Genomic DNA, 19057 nt, shown 5'->3' on the forward strand with positions numbered 1-19057 from the left:
TATTTGACTTTTCATCTTGCTGGCTGAGGACACTGCAGTTATAATAATGGGTTTCTGGTTTTTCCAATGTTAGGGTTGGAAAGCATGCTTTTATGGCTGCAAATATTTTATGGGAAAAATTCTGACTGACTACAAGTCTCTAAGTGGGGTGTTCTCTGGACTTGGTTGAACTGGATTCAGGAAAAATAAATGGCAAATAAAGAGGACAAGTAGGTTTAGAAAGAAGTTATTTACCATTTTAATAGGGCTGTCCAACATTTGGTCACATAGATTATTCTGAAACCCAATTGCTTTAATAGTCTTGCTATCTAACCAGAGAGATCTGAATACTCTTAGAAAAAGCAAATCAAACATAGAAAAAGATGCCATGATGAGACTTGTTGCTACAGCACTCTACTTAATGATGCCAGACTTTGGACTAATCAAGGGCATTCCTGCAGTCTAGGACAGCTGTACAAAGCCTCAGGACACTGTATTTACAGGACTTATTAATACAGGGATCCATATCCTACCACAACTCCGCCAGTCTTAACAGTGTGGTGGAGCAGCAACCTCCAGCATCCTCTCTTTCTTATCTGTGTAAACGCTAGTATTCTGAAAATATTTTCCTGGAAGAGGTTAAAACTGTTATTATATATCAGTTGAATATAAAGTATGGTTATGTAAGCCAAGCTTGCATGCTACTATTGCACAGGGCAGAAAGCAATAAAGCAGGACTCGTACTTCCTTGGGCATCTGATACAAACGGAAGGAAGCTCTTGATTCAGTATTGTGACGCTCAGATTCCAGGAGTCCACGGGGAGCTGGCCTTGCAGTGTGAGTGCCCTGCTGAACTCTCAAAAGGGCACGTCTTCCTTGCCAGTAGAGAAAGAAATGACAACAAAAAGCAACAAAGCAAAGCATCTAAAACTCAAAGTGATACACCAGCCGTCTCAAACTGTGGCACTGTTCATTTCTTGAAGAGAATATATAATATTTCAAAATATTATATATACATATATTTCAAATGGTACAAAGTAACTATAGATCCATAGTAGAAGACAGTTGCTCATTCTTCATAATCCCCATAATTTTCATTGAGAAAACCCTTTTTTTTTCCTGGAACCCACTTTGCATGGTGTTGGCCAAATCTCCAGGTCTTCCCATTATAGGATACTTCATGACACACAGTAAAAGCACTGTGATTATCTGGTAACCAGTCAAAGTGCAAGTAAGAGATCCATTTGGCTTGTCATGTGCTAGATGTTTTAAATTCTTAAAAGGTATTTTCCGCAGAGCTGGTTTCCTTTATTACTATAATCAATGCTTCTGTTAGGTTCTTGGGTGAATCTGAAACCAAAGAAAGAAAGACATTTCAGGAAGAAAAGAACAAAATGAAGGCACAAAGAAAAGTGGCCAAGCAGAAGACTGAGAACATCTTGAATTTTTAGGATGTTGAGTCTTTGAGGTGATCTGAAGGGCAGAATGTTAGTGTTTAGCGCAGTAGTTCTCAAATGGCGATCCGAGCACATTGACAGACCACCATATTTTTAAAAATCAATTTATTAAATTGATTTTGCCGCAACCAAGGAGACAGACTCTCTGAGCCAGGTCTGATTGGCACTGGCTTTATGGGCATGAGACTACCCAATAGCATAGTGCCCTGTGCGGACAGGGCCCTGCGTTTCGTTTGATGACCTTCTGCTGCCATCTTGAAATTATTAATTTTTGAAAAGGGGCCTTATGTCCCCATTTTGGACTGGACTCTGCACACTATGCCAGTGGTTCTCAACCTTCCTAACGCCGCGACCCTTTAATACAGTTCCTCATGCTGTGGTGACCCCCAACCATAAAATTATTTTCGTTGCTACTTCATAACTGTAATTTTGCTACTGTTATGAATCATAATGGAAATATCTGATATGCAGGATGTATTTAGGCAGCCCCGGTGAAAGGGTCCTTTGACTCCCAAAGGGGTGGCGACCCACAGGCTGAGAACCACTGCGCTATGCAGTCAATCTGTGTCTGATTAGAATTTGAGCCGAGTAGGTCATTGTCCTTGTCATGTTGGCCTGTTGACAGATGTAGAGGGGTGGCATAAGGCGAAGTCATTGCCAAGGTTTTAGGACATAATACGTTTTTCTTCATCACCTCTTAATTCTTTATAGTATTAGAAACTGAGTGTCTGAGTACAGGGAGTATATTTGGCAGTACACGTGAAGCTTTTGAGTTAGGTCAGGACAGCAATAAAAGACTGTATTCAAATGTGGAATCTACGAGAAATCACACATTTATCTTTTCCATCCTCTCCGTATAAATAACAGATCCTTTCAAAGCTTGCTTTCCTACATTCCAGTGGCATTTATCACTTTCTCTTTTCACTGTCTTTTTTTTTTTTTTCATCAAAGGAGAGAAAAAGTGACATTCACAAAAATAGCCTTTTTGTTTGTTTGTTTGTGTCTACCAACCCATCACCCTTACCTCCACCACCCAAACTTGGTCCCTATCCTCCATGGAAGACCAGGGGCTCTGCCATGTCCACCATCACATTTTCAAGACCTTCATACACTAACTTCAGATAGTGGAGGCTTAAATATACCAATTGGCTAAAGAAATAAATGAGTTCCCTTGGACCTAGGGATTATTGTGATACTGTGTTGGGATAAGTTGGTCATTCTTCCTTTCTGCAATCTCCAAACATGTCTCTCTCTCTCTCTCTCTCTTTCTCTCTCTCTCTCTCTCTCTCTCTTTCTCTCTCTCTCTCTCTCTCTCTCTCTCTCTCTCTCTCTTTCTCTCCCTCCCTCCCTCCCTCCCCACCTCTCTTTTGCTACCTTAATTTTAAAATATTTAATACCAAATGAAATGGAGATCAGGATTGTACAGGATTATAAAGGCTCTCAGAGCACTTCAGACCAGGTGGAATTCTGAGAGAGGAGGATGAACTATATCAAAGCTACTACTTTATCTTTTCAATAATATAAAAACATCATGGAGATGTGCATGCCGTGGGAGAGGCGCCATTAGGAGGATGGGCCAGATTTGTGTTGGGCTGATCACATAAAACAGGCATTTGACCAGAAGGCGACTGTAATTAGGTGTGCAATCTGAGTTCTGTTCACTTGCCCTGTTAGGGGAGGAAATTTGATTCTGCATTGCGTACTAGCTTGATTTTCTCACTGTTTGAAAGGCATTAACATATGGGGTTGTAGGAAGCCCAAAGTTGCATGACGCTTCCCCAGGTATTATACCACATTATATTTTGCTGTTTTAATCTGCTTATTTTTCTTTCCAAGTGACTTTGATTTTCTCCTCATTTCTTTTCCTTCCTCTTTCTATCCCCAAACACCCAGTGTTCCCTTTTCACCTGTGAATTATTGCAGCATTGCCAAACGGCTGATTTCCTCTATGGAGAGCTCTGTCTTTCTAAACTAAGCCATTGTTCCTGCATACACAGTGTAAAGATTTGTTCCTCAATGTATGAGCTATTGCCCTTCCAACTTTCAAACTTATATTTTTTGATATATGAGTTGAAAGAAAAGGAATAAACCAGCAGGTCTCTGAAACCATAGGCAAAATCTCTAGTTGATATCTAAGTTGGGTATTCTTGCAGTAAACTACCGACAAGTTAATTTTAATAAAGCAATTGAAGCAAAGATCAAGCAGGGATAGGGTTGAAATTCAGCCCTGAGACTTCATCCTGCTCTTCGGGAGGTTGTCTGTCACCAGCTTTCTCCTACTGGAGGTTTTCTACAGGCGGCATTCACTCAGGGAGCTTCCTCATCCCTTAAGATTTATCCTGTCAGGAGGACCCTCACCTCGTCCTACCCCTCTTCCTTCTGCATCATATTGTCACCCTGATCTCATCTCCCCAAGGTTTTCCTTCAGGTTGTGGCCTGTTATCCTGGCTATTGTCAATCGGGGGTTTAGAGGTTTAAATGGAACAGTGAATTTCTACTCTCTACCCGTTTAAAAAGAAACATCATAAAAATATAAATTAGATTACACTCTGAAGCATCCATCTGCATTTCAAAGACTGCTGAGATTTTTGGCTTAGATGCTTACTTGGGAAGTAAGCCCTCTAATAGGAAGACTTTGACAAACAAACAAACACAAAACTATATAGGAAAAAGCAGTGAGGTACCAGCAATCTTTTTTTTGCAAATATCTTTACATTGGATTTACTTTTAAAAATTACATATAAAGGAAACTCTCAGTTGTCATTAACAATCTGGGTATGTGTCTTCATCTTTTTTCCTGTAAGAGCACCCTCTTTGAATCAGTCTTACATGTAAGAACAAAAATGGTGATTTTTCTTTATTTTCCCTCCCACTTTAAGAAGAACTTGAATAATTTATATAATAAAGATCACCTCTTAGTTAAGAACAGAAAATAAAACATGTGATTCAAATTAAAGTACATCTGTGAATTTAACTCTTTCAAAAGTTAGATTGCTAGAATCCATAGTTGAAGTCTGTAGACATATCATTCTCTAATGGGGAACAATCCCCATTAGAAAAATTGGTACAAAACCTATTTCCAGAGCAGATGATCTGAGGACTCTTGTTGGCATGTCTGGGCTTAAATGGTGCCTTTGTGTTTAAAAGTGTTTTTTTCATTGTGAATTTCTTGATAAGGAAGGGAGAGAAATTGTAAGTCAGTAGGAATGTCCGAGTCCTCTCAATGTTTATAAAGTGCAGCCTTGCCTGGCTGGCATGGCTTAGTGGTTGAGCATCGACCCTATCAACCAGGAGGTCACAGTTCGATTCCTGGACAGGGCACATGCCCAGGTTGTGGGCTCGATCCCCAGTGGGGGGGGGGGGGCTTGTGGGAGGCAGCCAATCAATGATTCACTCATCACTGATCTTCTGTCTCTCTCTCTCTCTCCCCCTTCTCTCTGAAATCAATGAAAAAGAAATGCAGCCTTTTTCTGGTGTCTTCTTTTTCCTTGTCTCCAGACAGACCTGAGAATTCTCAGCTGACTGGCGTGCCACTCACAGGGCTGAAGAGCAGCGTTTCATTTCCTCACTGGAAATGGATTCATAGGGTGGCTCTGCTTCAGACCCAGGGCCAGGGCAGTTGTTTCTCCGTACACTCAGCTGTCTGGGTTGCACTGCGCCCACCCGGGGTGGTAGCAGGCACAGTGCGCTCCAGCCTCCATTATTACCATGAGGATTCTGCATCCTACTACCCTGATGCCCGGAATGTCTAGGATGTACTTACAGGCCTGGCGCTTTTCCCACATACTCCACAGACGGAGAGAAAGCCCGTGGTCACAGGAAGGTGGCATTCCCAAGTTCTGTGTTTTGTTTGTTGTTTATGCTCTAGCTTCCAAAGACTCTCCTACTTGGGACTCTTGGAATTTCCCATATTTAAATCCTGAAATGACTTGCATTATTGCTCGTTACTGAGCTCCAAGACTCGAGGCATCATGAGAGCAGGGCTTATCTTCAGTAAAGGGCCACCTGTTATCATTCGGGATAGGGACTAAGATTTCAGAAAATACAGGGTGGGCAAAGGTAGGTTTATAGTTGTAATAAAAGTAATGAACACAATAATTAATAAATAATAATACAAGAATAAACTCTGTGTTTTGTGTACTCACAACTATAAACCTCCTTTTCCCCACCCCTGTATATCAGCAACATTTAAAAAATAATGGTGATCGGATTCCAGTCATAATTCTGGAATTACACCGGCCATGTGCAGAGTAGCTTAAAACTAACTTCTAAGGCAGTGATGGCGAACCTTTTGAGCTCGGCGTGTCAGCATTTTAAAAAACCCTAACTAACTTAACTCTGGTGCTGTGTCACATATAGAAATTTTTTGATCTTTTCAACCATAGTAAAACAAAGATTTATATTTTTGATATTTATTTTATATATTTAAATTCCATTTAACAAAGAAAAACCAACCAAAACAATGACTTTGCATGTCACCTCTGACATGCGTGTCATAGGTTCGCCAACACTGCTCTAAGGACATCTTCAAATTATTTGGTAAAATCATTTTCAGGCAAAATGTAACCAAAGGCAACCCTGAAAGCCACTCTCCACCAGGTAATTAAAATGGTTACGATGGATAATTTGCATGAACCAAGTTTCTTTCCGTAGGTTTCTTGGGTAGGTGTTTCACTGACATGAAATACAAGAATCCAAGCTGAGCTTTTTGGGTGCTCAAAAATGTATGTTAAAAAGCCAAGATGGTTCAGAAATCTCTCCTGGCTGCAAGCCAGGGAGGTATGGCCATTTACTAGCTAATGTGATCAGTACAGGCAACTAAATTTGACAGGCAAAGTGTCTCCACTTACTTTACATACGAAAAAATAAGTGTTTAAAATGGTATCCTGTAGAATTACTTTTGTTTTCTGCATCACAAAGCTGTAAGAACCAATTTTATTTTTTGAAAAGATAATGCTGAGAAGAAAGATCAGGTAAGACTCATAATACAGGAATTGGAATCAGAGGTGTTTTCTAAAATTCGAGTTACCCTTTTGGAAGATTGCAAGGTCAGCATTTTGGGATTTATAATTGGTGGAGTTTCCTTTAAAAAAAATATCCAATACATTAAAATACACAAACACCTAACTACCAGGGCTGATATCCACGTGGCACAGATATATGTGACCATACTGGTTGTTAAAATAGTAACCTTTGAACTGTAAATAGATAGATTCTGCCTTAAATGTTTTGAGTACCCACCCTCTCCTTACCCCCTTCAGGACTCCCAGATCTTCTTGTGGTCCAGTACATGGAAGGTCAACAGCTAGCCTAGCTGGGCCTCCTCCTCCTCCTGCTCCCACATTGTGACACCGATTCTTACCCGTTGGGTAAGCCCCTCAGTACAGGTTGTTACATATTTTGAAGATAACTTCTGAGTTAACCAGAGAAATCAAGGAATGGTTATTCACATCACAAAACCTTTCCTTTCTCTATAAAATTATCATAGAATTCCTTTAAAGAATCTCTACTTAAATGCAGACCTTTTCAACACACTATGTGGACAAATTAAACATCCTCATTTCATTATCTGAGCACCATAGGTGTTGGACGAATTGTCCAAATAATTGCCTCACTGCAGCCTAACTTAATTCATGAGTCAGAAGCAGAAACACTCAGTAGAAAAGTTCAGTTCAATCTCTAGCTTCTCTGTGATGGCTGGACACTGGTCAGAATGGTTTCTGTTGGGAAAAGGCTTCCCCTGCTCCCCGGTTTAAGCTTCTCTGAATGATACTTGTACAGCACAGAGGAAAACAATACAGTTGGTCACATGCACGAGACATTTGAGATAATGAACTTACTCTTGTGGTCTTAATCTTATTGCCTGTAGCGCACATCCAGCCGGAATTGTCAGGGAGTGTCTTGCATTCTTCTCCCTCAAGACAAGGCTCCATCTCACACCACCATTTCCCAATCACTATGGAGGCTGTTCAAAAACAGGAAACAAGTGTTTGCGATTCACTCACACAGGCCGGCTGCTGCTGCTCGCCCCGCTGATACAGTGCTCTCGGAAGCAGCAGGGTCTTCTTTACCCTTCCGCGGCTGGCTACAGATACTCTATTTAGAAGAATAGGATTTAAATGTACGCCTTACAATGCAAATGGAATTATGTCATCTGGTTTCATCAAACAGCATTTGGTCAAAAAATCCCCTGGTATGATGAAATGATATGGACTGGAAAGACTTAATTTTTGGAAGAAGTTTTATCTTGTAATTTTTTTGTAAAATCAAAATCGTGTACTATTTCTTTCCAGTGAAGGGGACAAATTGCTAACTGCTGTTCAGAATGACAGCCATTTTTTTTTTTCTTTTTCTTTTTTCCACCCCCCAGAAAGACCAGTTCATCCATCCAGCTTTAGGGTTTATTCCCCCGCCTAGGGCCGGTGAGAATTTTAACGGCCTACAAAAAGGAAAAGATGAATCGACGGAAAGTACAAAAGAAAACCTGCAAAAAAAAGGAGTAATAATAAATGAAAATATTGTTTACAGTCAAAAGTATATCTGATACAGGCTGTGTTTTCTATTGAATATGTTTGACTTGAAGTGGGTGAAACTTTCAAAAGCTGAGTCCCTGATGGAACAGCCCTACCTTCCTGGCCACATCGGGGTGGGGGGAGAGAGGGGGAAGCTGGCAGAGAACTTGGGAATGTTGACAACCCACTGTTCTTGACAATGAGGTTTTACACAAGCGCTAGGCTGACTTCACTCAGCACAAGTGAGGGAGCTTCACGTTTTTCTTAGTGCCCAGAGTGAAAGCCCTCTGTGGGCAAAATCCTGCTCCGCTTTTCTTTTTCTTAAATTAAAAAAATTATTTATATTGATTTCAGGGAGGAAGGGAGAGGGAGAGAGAGATAGAAACATCAATGATGAGAGAGAACCATTGACTGGCTGCCTCCAGCACGTCCCCCACTGGGGATCAAGCCCACAACCCAGGCATGTGCCCTTGACCAGAATCGAACCCGGGACCCTAGAGTCCACAGGCCAATGCTCTATCCCAGCGTTTCTCAACCTGTGGGTCGCGACCCCTTTGGGGGTCGAATGACCCTTTCACAGGGGTGGCCTAGGACCATCGGAAAACACGTATATAATTACATATTGTTTTTGTGATTAATCACTATGCTTTAATTATGTTCAATCTTTAAAAATGAAAATACATCCTGCATATCAGATATTTACATTCCGATTCATAACAGTAGCAAAATTACAGTTATAAAGTAGCAACGAAAATAATTTTATGGTTGGGGGTCACCACAACATGAGGAACTGTTTTAAAGGGTCGCGGCATTAGGAAGGTTGAGAACCACTCTTCTATCCACAGAGCCAAACCAGCCAGAGCCTGCTCAGCTTTTCCATTCAAAGTCTTCAAAACCTCTGATTGGCTGATTTGCAGGACTGGAGTCTAGTCCTTTACATCCATCATCACTGTTAGGCACATTCTTGCCCCTCCCCGGATTTTCCTGTTATTCTCATTGTAGGTTTCAGGATTGAGGGCGTTGGGCTCCCAGTAAGCCGCCTCACCCAGTTTCCAGTGACCGCCCCCACCTGCGCCCACCTGCGCCCACCTGCGCCTGGTCCCACCCGCTGCTCTGGGGGACCTTTAGAAGAGACATAAATATCCGCTCCCCCTCCCCTGCCGCTCACACCGCACCCTGGTCTCCCGGGCAGCGAGAGAAGGTGATAACATTTCTTAACCGCTCACAGCATCTCTTGCCTGGCTCCTTGGGGCAGGGGCCTAACCATCACTCTTCACTCCTCGCGTGGGAGTCTCCATCATGGTGCTTCCTTCTCACAGACACAGAGGCACCGAGGCCGCTGCGAGGGCCGCAGAGCAGTAACAGGAGACGGAGCGGAGAAGAGCCCGCGGGGAGGGGCGGGCGCCTGACCCCTGTCCCCAAGGTCATCAGAGGACCAGGTGCGCCCGCAGAGGCTGCGCCCTGCTCCCCGCAGGCACTCAGGTCCCCGCCGTCAGGCTCCCTCCTCCAGTCCAGTCTTCCTCAGTCCTGGAGTGAAACGGCTGCAGGACCACATGTGTCCACTCCTTACCTGGCAGGGACGCTCTTTCCCAGGGCAGTTTGCTTGTCTGTGATTTGTGCTTTATCTGTGGGTCACACCAAACCACGTAAAATGCGGCCCATTAGACGGGGCAGCCCAGGAAGTCAGACCCTCCGAGGGCACAGTCCTGCCCACGCATCCCCCGCGTCTCCGTCGGGCAGCGCAAGCAGCAGCGGGCGCGGATCCCAGGAGGCCCCGCATCAGGACGGGCTCAGGGACCACCGGCCTGGGTAAGGGCTCTTCCTGATGGGACTTAGCAGGTGGCAATACTAAGAGAAGCATGTGTGTGGGCAACGGGGGACACGCATGAGGTCCGAAAGGAACAGCGCCTCGCCCAAGCCCCGGCGGCTGGAAGTCCTTCCGGCAGGGTTCCCGGCGCCACAGGGGAGCCCGTCCTGCGCGGGGTCACACAGGCTGTCCCCCCACGCTGTCCACTGAGAGCCCATCTAACATTCAGCATCCCTGGCCTGCGTCCTCGCTGTCGACAATGGAACCCCCGGATCTTACTGCCTCGCCCAGCGCCTTGGGGAGCCTTCGCCACCCGCTCCGCAGAGGCGCAGCGACACTGGCCAGAGGCCGCCCCCCGCCTGCCCGCCCGCCTGCTGGCCCGCGGGGCCCTGCCCCCCTCCTGCCCGCCAGCCCGCCCGCTCCGAGCAGACCTGCTTGGCTGCAAGCTAACCCAACTGTTCCTCTTTCTCTGAAGTACACACATCGTCTCACTGGCCACGTAGACCGTGGGGAAAAGAATACGCAAAGCACACGTATCCCTTCAACTCAAGGCTGTGGAGACCCAGGGGCTCAGGGGGGAAGAAAGGGCTTTTCTAAGAGTGAAAACGCCCGCAGGCTGGCTGTGCACTGGAAAACCCCCATTACTGCGCTCTGCACAGCTTTGGCCCTGCCTCTGGCCCACCAGCACCCAGCTCACTCTGGCTTCCCTCAAGATGCCTTCCACACGTTCCTGCCTGGTTTCTACACGACAGGGCCATCTGAGTATGTCTCTTCTTGCTCCAGGTCAAGCTGCGGTCTTCAATCCCAGTTATTTTCATAAGTCGTCTACCCGGCACTGTCTCTAAAAAACTTCCCAAAGAGAGGATTTCAAAGCGGCCTCCTCTTCGCCCAAACTGGAAGCTGCATAAAACCTTCGGTTAACAAAAAGGAGCCAACAGCCATGCTATTTAACCGTTTTTGTGATGTTTCTCTTATGGCTACATTTATCATCATAAAAAATTAATATTAAAAAGTCTTAGATGTCCTGAATGATAATAAAAATGATAACTGACTTTTTTGTAACCTTTTTAGATGTGTCTGTGTTAGGCACTTTAAAGGAATTGTATCAGTCTTCACAGCAACCTCGGAAAGTGGGGGGTACTCTGAACCCATTCTGCAGACGAGCAAGCTGAGCCCGTGTCCTGGCTGACAGGGAGGGAGTGCAGGAGTCAAAACGAGCATCCAGGCGGGCCTGACCACAGCGCCCAGTGTCACCCTTCTAAGGCTGCCTCATCCTAGCTTTGTGTTTAGGATTCACAGACGTTAACAAAGCATTTACTGACCGCTGAGTGGAGGAATGAGCGCTCTCTGCTCTATTACTGTGGAAAATAAATTTCAAGCCGACACACTTGTGGGAAAAAAATACATTTGGTTTCCTGTAAAATTAAGTTAATTTAAAAATAATTCAGGCAAGAAGGCAGTTTATATTATGCTTAGTTCTTCCTAGTCTGAGTTACACATGGCTTAATTTCATTAGTTACAGCATTTTAATAAAATTCCCGCTAGTGAATACGTTTGGAAGCCAAGAGAAACTTTGGAGGTAGATGCATAATTCTGTAAAAACTTCCCTCCCTGAAATATCAGCTGGAAACCCCTCTCGCTTATCTGTGGCGATTACAAACGAGGGTCTTAAAGGTGCCTTAGCCCCAGGGTTCTGGGATTTGCTCGATGACTGTGCCATGTTCAGAAAAATAGCTGATCTTCAACTTTTTAAAGAATGCTCAGCTTTCCTTGAGGGTCTCAAACCCACTAAAGCCACGTTAATCATGAGTCTCGATTTCGCCCTTACACAGGGTCACATTGCTGTAGAGAAAAAAGAGAGACTGTAATGGAGAACCAATCTGTCTTTCAGGGATAAACCTTAAATAGGCACAAATCCTTTCTCTCTTATTGTTGGTCGCTTGCAGGCATTTCCCCGTGGGAGCAGAACAAGGTACTAATAAGCGGTGGGCTTAATAAACACGGCATATACACACGGTATTGCCCAAGAAGTGTAGTCCCTTTCTATAATTTCAATAGAAATGATGTTTGCTTTTTAATTCAGTAGTTGCCTTATGTAAAGCACTCCAGTTTGCGGAGACTGTAAAATAAGGAACATGACCTAGCCCTGCCCTCAGAGCTTGCACTTCAGCTCAGGCGTCTCAGCATGGGCTATTGGCTGTGAGGCCTGCATTACCGTAGGAGGCATAAACGAGCCAAGTGCTGGGCCAGCAGCAAGCCCTGCGTTGTGTCAGGAGGGCAGGCTCCCAGTGGACAGCAGCCCGAGAAAACCTAAACTGGAGAGCTCTCAAAAGCAAGGAGCTTGAGCTTTTAAATTTTGTTTTAATTGTAATTTTTAAAGGAATGGTAAGTCAGTAAAGATTCATATTTGGTGAGCAAAGGGAAGATGTGATTACAGGAGTGGTTGGGGAAGCACTAGAAGAGCATCTGGCATTAGCATATTTACTGTAAATGTTACCATCACCATCACCACCTTGGCAGTGACGTGCAAGTTGGAAGAAGACAGAAGCAAGCCGCTGAGAGGTCAGTAAGCACCACAGCGTCAAACAGAGAAGGGAAAGGGCTTGATTTTTGGATGCCTACTCTGCAGTTGTGAAGGACGGCAGAGTTGCAACTGAGGAAACGTTATGGCCAGTAACTCAACCCCAACCACGTTGGACTCAGCCATTAGCTCGTGTGCCTCCTGCCTACTCGCCAGGCAGTGAATTCCTTGAGGATCACGCTGCATTCATCTTTGAATGGCATAGAATTTGTCAAAACTGGTTTGCAACTTATAAATGAATAAAAAATGAAACAAAATGAGAAAGAAAACATAGTGCCTATATCAGAGGATGGGGAGGATCACATGAAAAATGCATGCGAAGCACCAGCAGAGCATCTGGCGTTAGTAAATGTACAATAAATACTAGCTATCATCACCATCAACAACAGCAGCAGCCGCCCATTTTTATTACTCCAAAGGATGAAATCACTCCCAAGCAGAGAAGGCATTCATCACAAAGTTAGAGAGAAAACCACTGTTCTTCGATATTATGCCAAACTCTTAGCTCACTTCTATGACTTATGAAAGTTTCAGCATAAATTAAATGGTTGAACATATCGTTTCATTCATGTTCCCAGAAGTAGGTTATAAGTACATCAATTAAGAACAAGTTTAGGCTCATTTTTGTGCAACCTGTCATACAGTTTAAAGCAGTGGCTGCAACTCCATCAGCAGGGACTGGGCAGCTAGCTCTCTAGCCGCCCCTTTGCGAACCTCCCCTTTGCACAGGTGGTTGGAACAGGTGTTACAATGCTCTTTTTCAAAAGACCTGCAGTGGCTCTCTGTGTGTTACTGTCTTCATCAAAGCAGAAAATTAAAGGCTTTGAATACTATGCCTGCAGTCATTCCAAACCCCCCTCTTTCCTCTGAGCCCACATTTCAGGACAGGATTTATACAGAGGCACGTGTAAAGACGGAGGTAAGCTCTTGGGCTGTGATAGAAGAACCTGGGTTTGGAAGTTAACCCTACCACTTCCTGGTGGTGTGCCTTGGGAAAATCCCCCAGTTCTAGTCTCAGGTTCCAGAGTTATAAATGGAGTTAAAAATCACTACGGCTTATAGTGAATTTTAGATGAGATAAAGTACTTAGCATAGTACCTAGTAAGCTTTATACTCAGCACATGGAAATTGTTACTATTATCTACCCAAGCACTCTCTATCCAGCTAAGTATGCATCCATACAATTACTGTTTTAGAGAGCTAATGCCTTATCTTTAATGGAAGCGTATACTGATTCTTGGATGTATATATTATTTTTTTACTGACTAGACTGTATTTCTTTGTAGGATTTACAATATATTTCTTTTTTGTTGAATTTATTGGGGTGACATTAGTTAATAAAATTATGTAGGTCTCAGGTGTACAATTCTACGTCATCTGCAGATTGTATTTTGTGTTTGCCACCCAAGTCTGGTCTCCTTCCATCACCATTTATCCCCCTTTTACCTACAATATATCCCAAAGTCCTAACAGCCGATGAGGGGTTATTGGCATTGCTCTCCTAGACCAGTGCTTCTCAACCGTGGCTGCACATTAGAATCACCTGGGAATCTTTTTAAAATCCTGATTTCTGGGCCTCATCCTCCAGAAATTCTCTTTCTTTGTTATGGGGTGGGGCCACAACATTAGGAACAAAGAAACAGAATTTCTGGAGGATGAGGCCCAGAAATCAGGATTTTAAAAAGATTCCCAGGTGATTCTAATGTGCAGCCAAGGTTGAGAACCACTGTCCTATACAAATTCAATGCTTTTCAAACTGGGGCAATTTTATGTTGGTCAGGTTGCAGGTGAGGGTGTGGATTGCAAACTGGGCAGTATTTAAAACCAGAAGATAAATATGATATAATTTTCTTGAATGGTAGTTTTTCTTAAAGGTATTTAAAGACAAAAGTTATCTTTTATTCATTCAAAAGTTATTTGTTAGCTGCTGTGCTGGGAATAAAGACAGTTTATACTCTAAAGTGGAATGCAGTCTCTTATGGGAGATATACACTAAATGTAATGATGCAATAATATGTACTGAGGAATAGCGATACACAAAAAGTTACAATGTGCTATAATGGAAACTAACAAGTGGGTGTGATTTAGGTTGTCAGGGTGATGGTGGTAAGAGAAGCTCTCCTTGATAAAATAATTTAACAACTAAGTAATCGACAAAATAATTCTTATATTAAAGCATATATGTATATGTAATAAGGAAAAAGGCTAACTTCACAGGAATTGGAAGTAATACGCAAACCATAAAAGAAATCTTTTCCTTGTCATGGGTTGTGCCAACCTGTTTTATCAGAAGGCAGGGATACAGTTCATTGTTCTTTGACAAAAGCTGTCTCCTCTGGTGAGAAGGAATTTTTAGGGACTTTTTGCAAAATCAGGGAAATGCCCCTAATGCCTACCAATAATAATACTCTTCTTCTGAAACTGCACCCCAGGGCTGGAGCCCCTGGCTTATTCTGCATTGTCAATACAGTAGTCTCTCCTTATCCATGATTTTGCTTTTTATAATTTCAGTTACCTGGGATCAACTGTGGTTGAAAATACATGAATGGTATTTATTGAAAAATACACATATAAGTGAGCCTGCACAGTTCAAACCCATGTTGTTCAAGGGTCAAATGTGTATTCTTATAATTGCTGTATTTTCTTATTAGTTATTTTTGTTAATATCTTACTGTGCCTGATTTATAAATTCAACTTATCCTAGGCATGTATGTACAGGAAACAGACTAGGAAGGGTTTGGTACTAGTAGTGGTTGCAGGAATCACTGGGGTCTTGGAGTGCATTCCTGTGGGGAAGGGAGATGTCTGTACATGCAAATCTATTGCTCCATCCACTCATAAGTCAAACACTGGATGCTTGTCTTGCTTTCACTAAATTGATGATTTTATTTTAGAATAAATTCAGCATGTCTTCTTGCATTTGTATAGGTACGTAACTTTAACGTATGGTTAAATATTACGCTTATTAAGTAAATACCCTACTTTACATTCCCTGTATTTTTGTATTTAGCATTCTGTCTGTATTTAAAATATTTAAGTGTGGCCTTGAAGTTTATAACAGATAGTTTTTTTTGTTGAGATACAAACGTTTTGATGTTCTCAACCACAGAAATCTTTACATTTCCCTCCACAGTTCTAAGTGTAGTCTATATTCTTTTCTAGAATTCAAAGCACACTGATCGTCAAAAGGAAAATACACATCACCCATAATCCCATTGGGTGGAGGTAGACCGTTACATATGTTTTGCCTCAGACTTTCTCTCTGACTATTCTTGACACGGCATCAAGAATGATCTTTTAAAATGCAAATAATTTCATATTCCTCCTCTGCCTAAACTCTCCAATGGGTTCCATCACATAGAATAGATTATAAACACCTTGCTACATATCTTTCAAAGATCCATGCTATTTGAACCCTCCCATCTCTTCGGTCATGTTTTCTACCATCCCCACTCCACTCCACATTTTTTCCAATTTCTCCACCCCTTGCAAAGGAGGAACTTTTTAAAATTTGTAAATTTTAAATTCATAAGACCTAGTAGTAACCTGTTCCCTTTTCACATTTCCTTATTAAATTCCTTAACAAGTGATAAAACATAAGCAGAATATTGCAAAATCAAAATCACTTTTTCTTTGATAAAGAGGTTTGTCGATCTTTTTTTCTTATTTGGTTCACCCTCTGTCTTGGACGTGTTCTCCCAGGGTTGACACTGACCTAACCTAAATGCAGTTGTGCCTGTTTAGAGTGTTCTTTCTTGATCATTTACCTAAAATAACCCACACCCACCTCACCCTGCTACTTTCCCCTTCTACCTGCTATGACTTTCTTCATAACAGTACTACTCCCTGAATTCACACATTTTCAGTTTTCTTGGGTATTTTTCCTTCCCTCCCACTTGATTGTAAACTTCATGAGGCTTGAACATTGTCTTTCCAAGTGTCTACAACAGTGCTGGCACATAGTAGGTGATCAATATTTATTTTTTAAAACAGTTGAATAAATGCGTAGACCAACACAATTTGTAACATAAATTTTTTTATAAAAGTAAGATTATATAACATACTGTACTCTAATTTAAAACCTAACCACAGAATAATAAACATTTTTTCCTTGACTATAAATGAATTAAATGCATCATTATTTTAACACCTGAATGATATCCATAGCAGGACTGTGGATTTATTTATTTAACCACCTAATTTATTTAACCACTCCTTTCCTATTGGAAATTTAATGTTTGTGTGTATGGTTGGTGGTTTGTTGGTAGAAAGAACGTTTGTATAAATACTCTTGAACATATACTCTTTGCAAGTGTATTTAATTATTTTCTCAGGATGAATTACAAGGAATGAAATTTCTTAAAGGGGAAAAAGGGGGTTAGTACTTGATATATATATATATATATATATATATATATATATATATATATAGTCATATTATCCTACAGAAAAATTGTACTAACTGCTATTTTCGCCACAAATACCCACTTCCCTGCACAGCTTCATCAACACTGAATTCCTAATGGTGTTAGTGAGGCGTGGGTTTTTCTTCTGGGGATACGGAAACATGTGGCTTAGCCAGCTGGTGAACCCAGCCAACTGCCAGCCTCAGAGTTCATCTGGACTATATTTAGAGCAGATCGAATATAGCAATAAAATCTCAATTTCTTTGTGAATAACTTCTTCTCAAAGAAACTCAACTGATATGAAGGGAGAATGAAGAGGCCAGGCCTACTGGAGGCTCTAAGCCAGGGGTGGGGAACCTTCTCTCTGCCAAGGGCCATTTGTATATTTATAACATAATTCGCTGGCCATACAAAATTATAACTTAAAAAGTAGCCAGCTATATTTGGTCAAACACGTAATTAAATCACCCCTAATGCCCTGGCAGGGCCAGACCAATTGATTTTGTGGGTCTTAAATGGCCTGTCGGGTGGACCCTCCCGACTTTAAGCCTAAGCCAAAACCAACAAGCCAACCAACTAACTAAAACACACCATATTTGATGCCTTTGTGTTAATGGGTGTTTCTTGTTATTTTGATGGTACACATATCTTTTAAGTTTAGCTAGCTCAGTGAGGAGAAACTTGCAATTTCAGAACAGAACTGGAATTCCTATCATCGTGGTTGTCACTTCTTTTTAAAAAAAAAAAAATTAAAGCTTTATTGTTGAAAATATTACATATGAACCCTTTTTGCCCCATTGACCCCATCCTGCCTGCCCTCCCCCCCCCACACTCCCCCTCAGGCCATCACTGCTCCATTGTCTGTGTCCATGAGCCATGCATATTTGCATACAAGGTCCTTGATTGATTACTTCCCATCCACTCACTCTCCCCTGCCTTCCCTCTGAGATTCTGCACTCGGTTCCATGTCTCTGGATCCACTCTGTTCATCAGTTTATTTTGTTCATTCGGTTCCACATATGAGTAAGATGATGTGACACTCGTCTTTCTCAGACTGGCTTATTTTGCTTAGCATAATACTTTTCTGGTCCTTCCATACTGTCTTAAAGGGTAAGAGATGCTTCATTTTTACTGCTGCATAGTATTCTCTGGCGTAAATGTACCAGGTATTTCTTATCCACTCATTTACTGATGGGCACTTGGGCAGTTTCCAGATCTTAGCTATTGTAAATTGTGCTTTCTGATTGGTGTTTTGGGTCTCTTAGATATATTCCTAGAAGTGGAATCACTGGGTCAAATGGCAGTTCCATATTTAATTTTGTGGAAACTCCATATTGTTTTCCATAATGGCTGCACCAGTCTGCATTCCCACCAGCAATATACTAGGGTTTCCTTTTCTCCACAATCTCGCCAGCACTTGTCATTTGTTGATGATAGCCATTCTGATAGCTTTGAGGAGATACTTCATTGTCATTTTAATTTGCATCTTTCTGATGATCAGTGACTTTGAACATTTTTTCATATGCCTCTTGGCCATCTGTATGTCCACTTTGGAGAAGTGTCATTTAGGTCCTTTGCCCATTTTTTTAAATTGGATTGTTTGTCTTCCTTTTGTTAAGTTATATGAGTTCCTTATAGATTTTGGATATTAACCTTTCATCAGATGTGTCATTGCCCAATATGTTCTCCTATACAGTGGGTTCCCTTTTCATTCTGTTGATGGTTCCTTTGGCAGTGCAGAAGCTTTTTATTTTGATGTGGTCCCATTGGTTTATTTTCTCCTGAGTTTCCTGTATTCTAGGAGATGTATCGGTAAACACATTGCTACAAAAGATGTCTGAGATTTTGCTGCCTATAGTTTCTTCCAGGATTTTTATGGTTTCACGACTCACTTTTAAGTCTTTTATCCACTTTGAATGTACTCTTGAGTATGGTGTAAGTTGGTGGCCTAGTTTCATTTTGTTGCATGTATCTGTCCAATTTTCCCAACACAATTTATTAAAGAGACTGTCTTGACTGCTTTGTATATTCTTGCCTCCTTTATCAAATATGAATTGAGTATAATGGCTTTGGTCAATTTCTGGGTCTCTCTTTTTTCACATTGATCTATATGCCTGTTCCTGTGCCAATACCAGGCTGTTTTGATTATGGTATCTTTGTAGTAAAACTTGATATATGGTAGTGCAGCTGTTCTCAACCTGTGGGTCACGACCCCTTTGGTGGGCTAACGACCCTTTCATAGGGGTCGCCTAAGACCATCCTGCATATCAGATATTTACATTACGATTCATAACAGTAGCAACATTACAGTTATG

At 42.0% G+C, this 19057-nt stretch overlaps 1 protein-coding gene across 1 annotated transcript in view; it reads right to left on the reverse strand.

Annotated features, from left to right (window-relative positions):
• Nucleotides 1-210: 210 nt before the first annotated feature.
• TAFA1 (TAFA chemokine like family member 1) overlaps nt 211-19057 on the reverse strand; it is a 502758-nt gene continuing 483911 nt past the window's right edge. The window contains exons 4-5 of the mRNA XM_081106194.1: nt 7277-7401; nt 211-1329 (exon numbers count right to left, since the gene is read on the reverse strand). Of these exons, the coding sequence (XP_080962320.1) occupies nt 1312-1329; nt 7277-7401 (143 nt within the window). The 3' untranslated portion in view covers nt 211-1311. The remainder of the gene's footprint in view (nt 1330-7276; nt 7402-19057) is intronic.

Source organism: Myotis nattereri (assembly GCF_964212035.1).
Source record: "Myotis nattereri genome assembly, chromosome: 14".
NCBI lineage: Eukaryota > Metazoa > Chordata > Mammalia > Chiroptera > Vespertilionidae > Myotis > Myotis nattereri.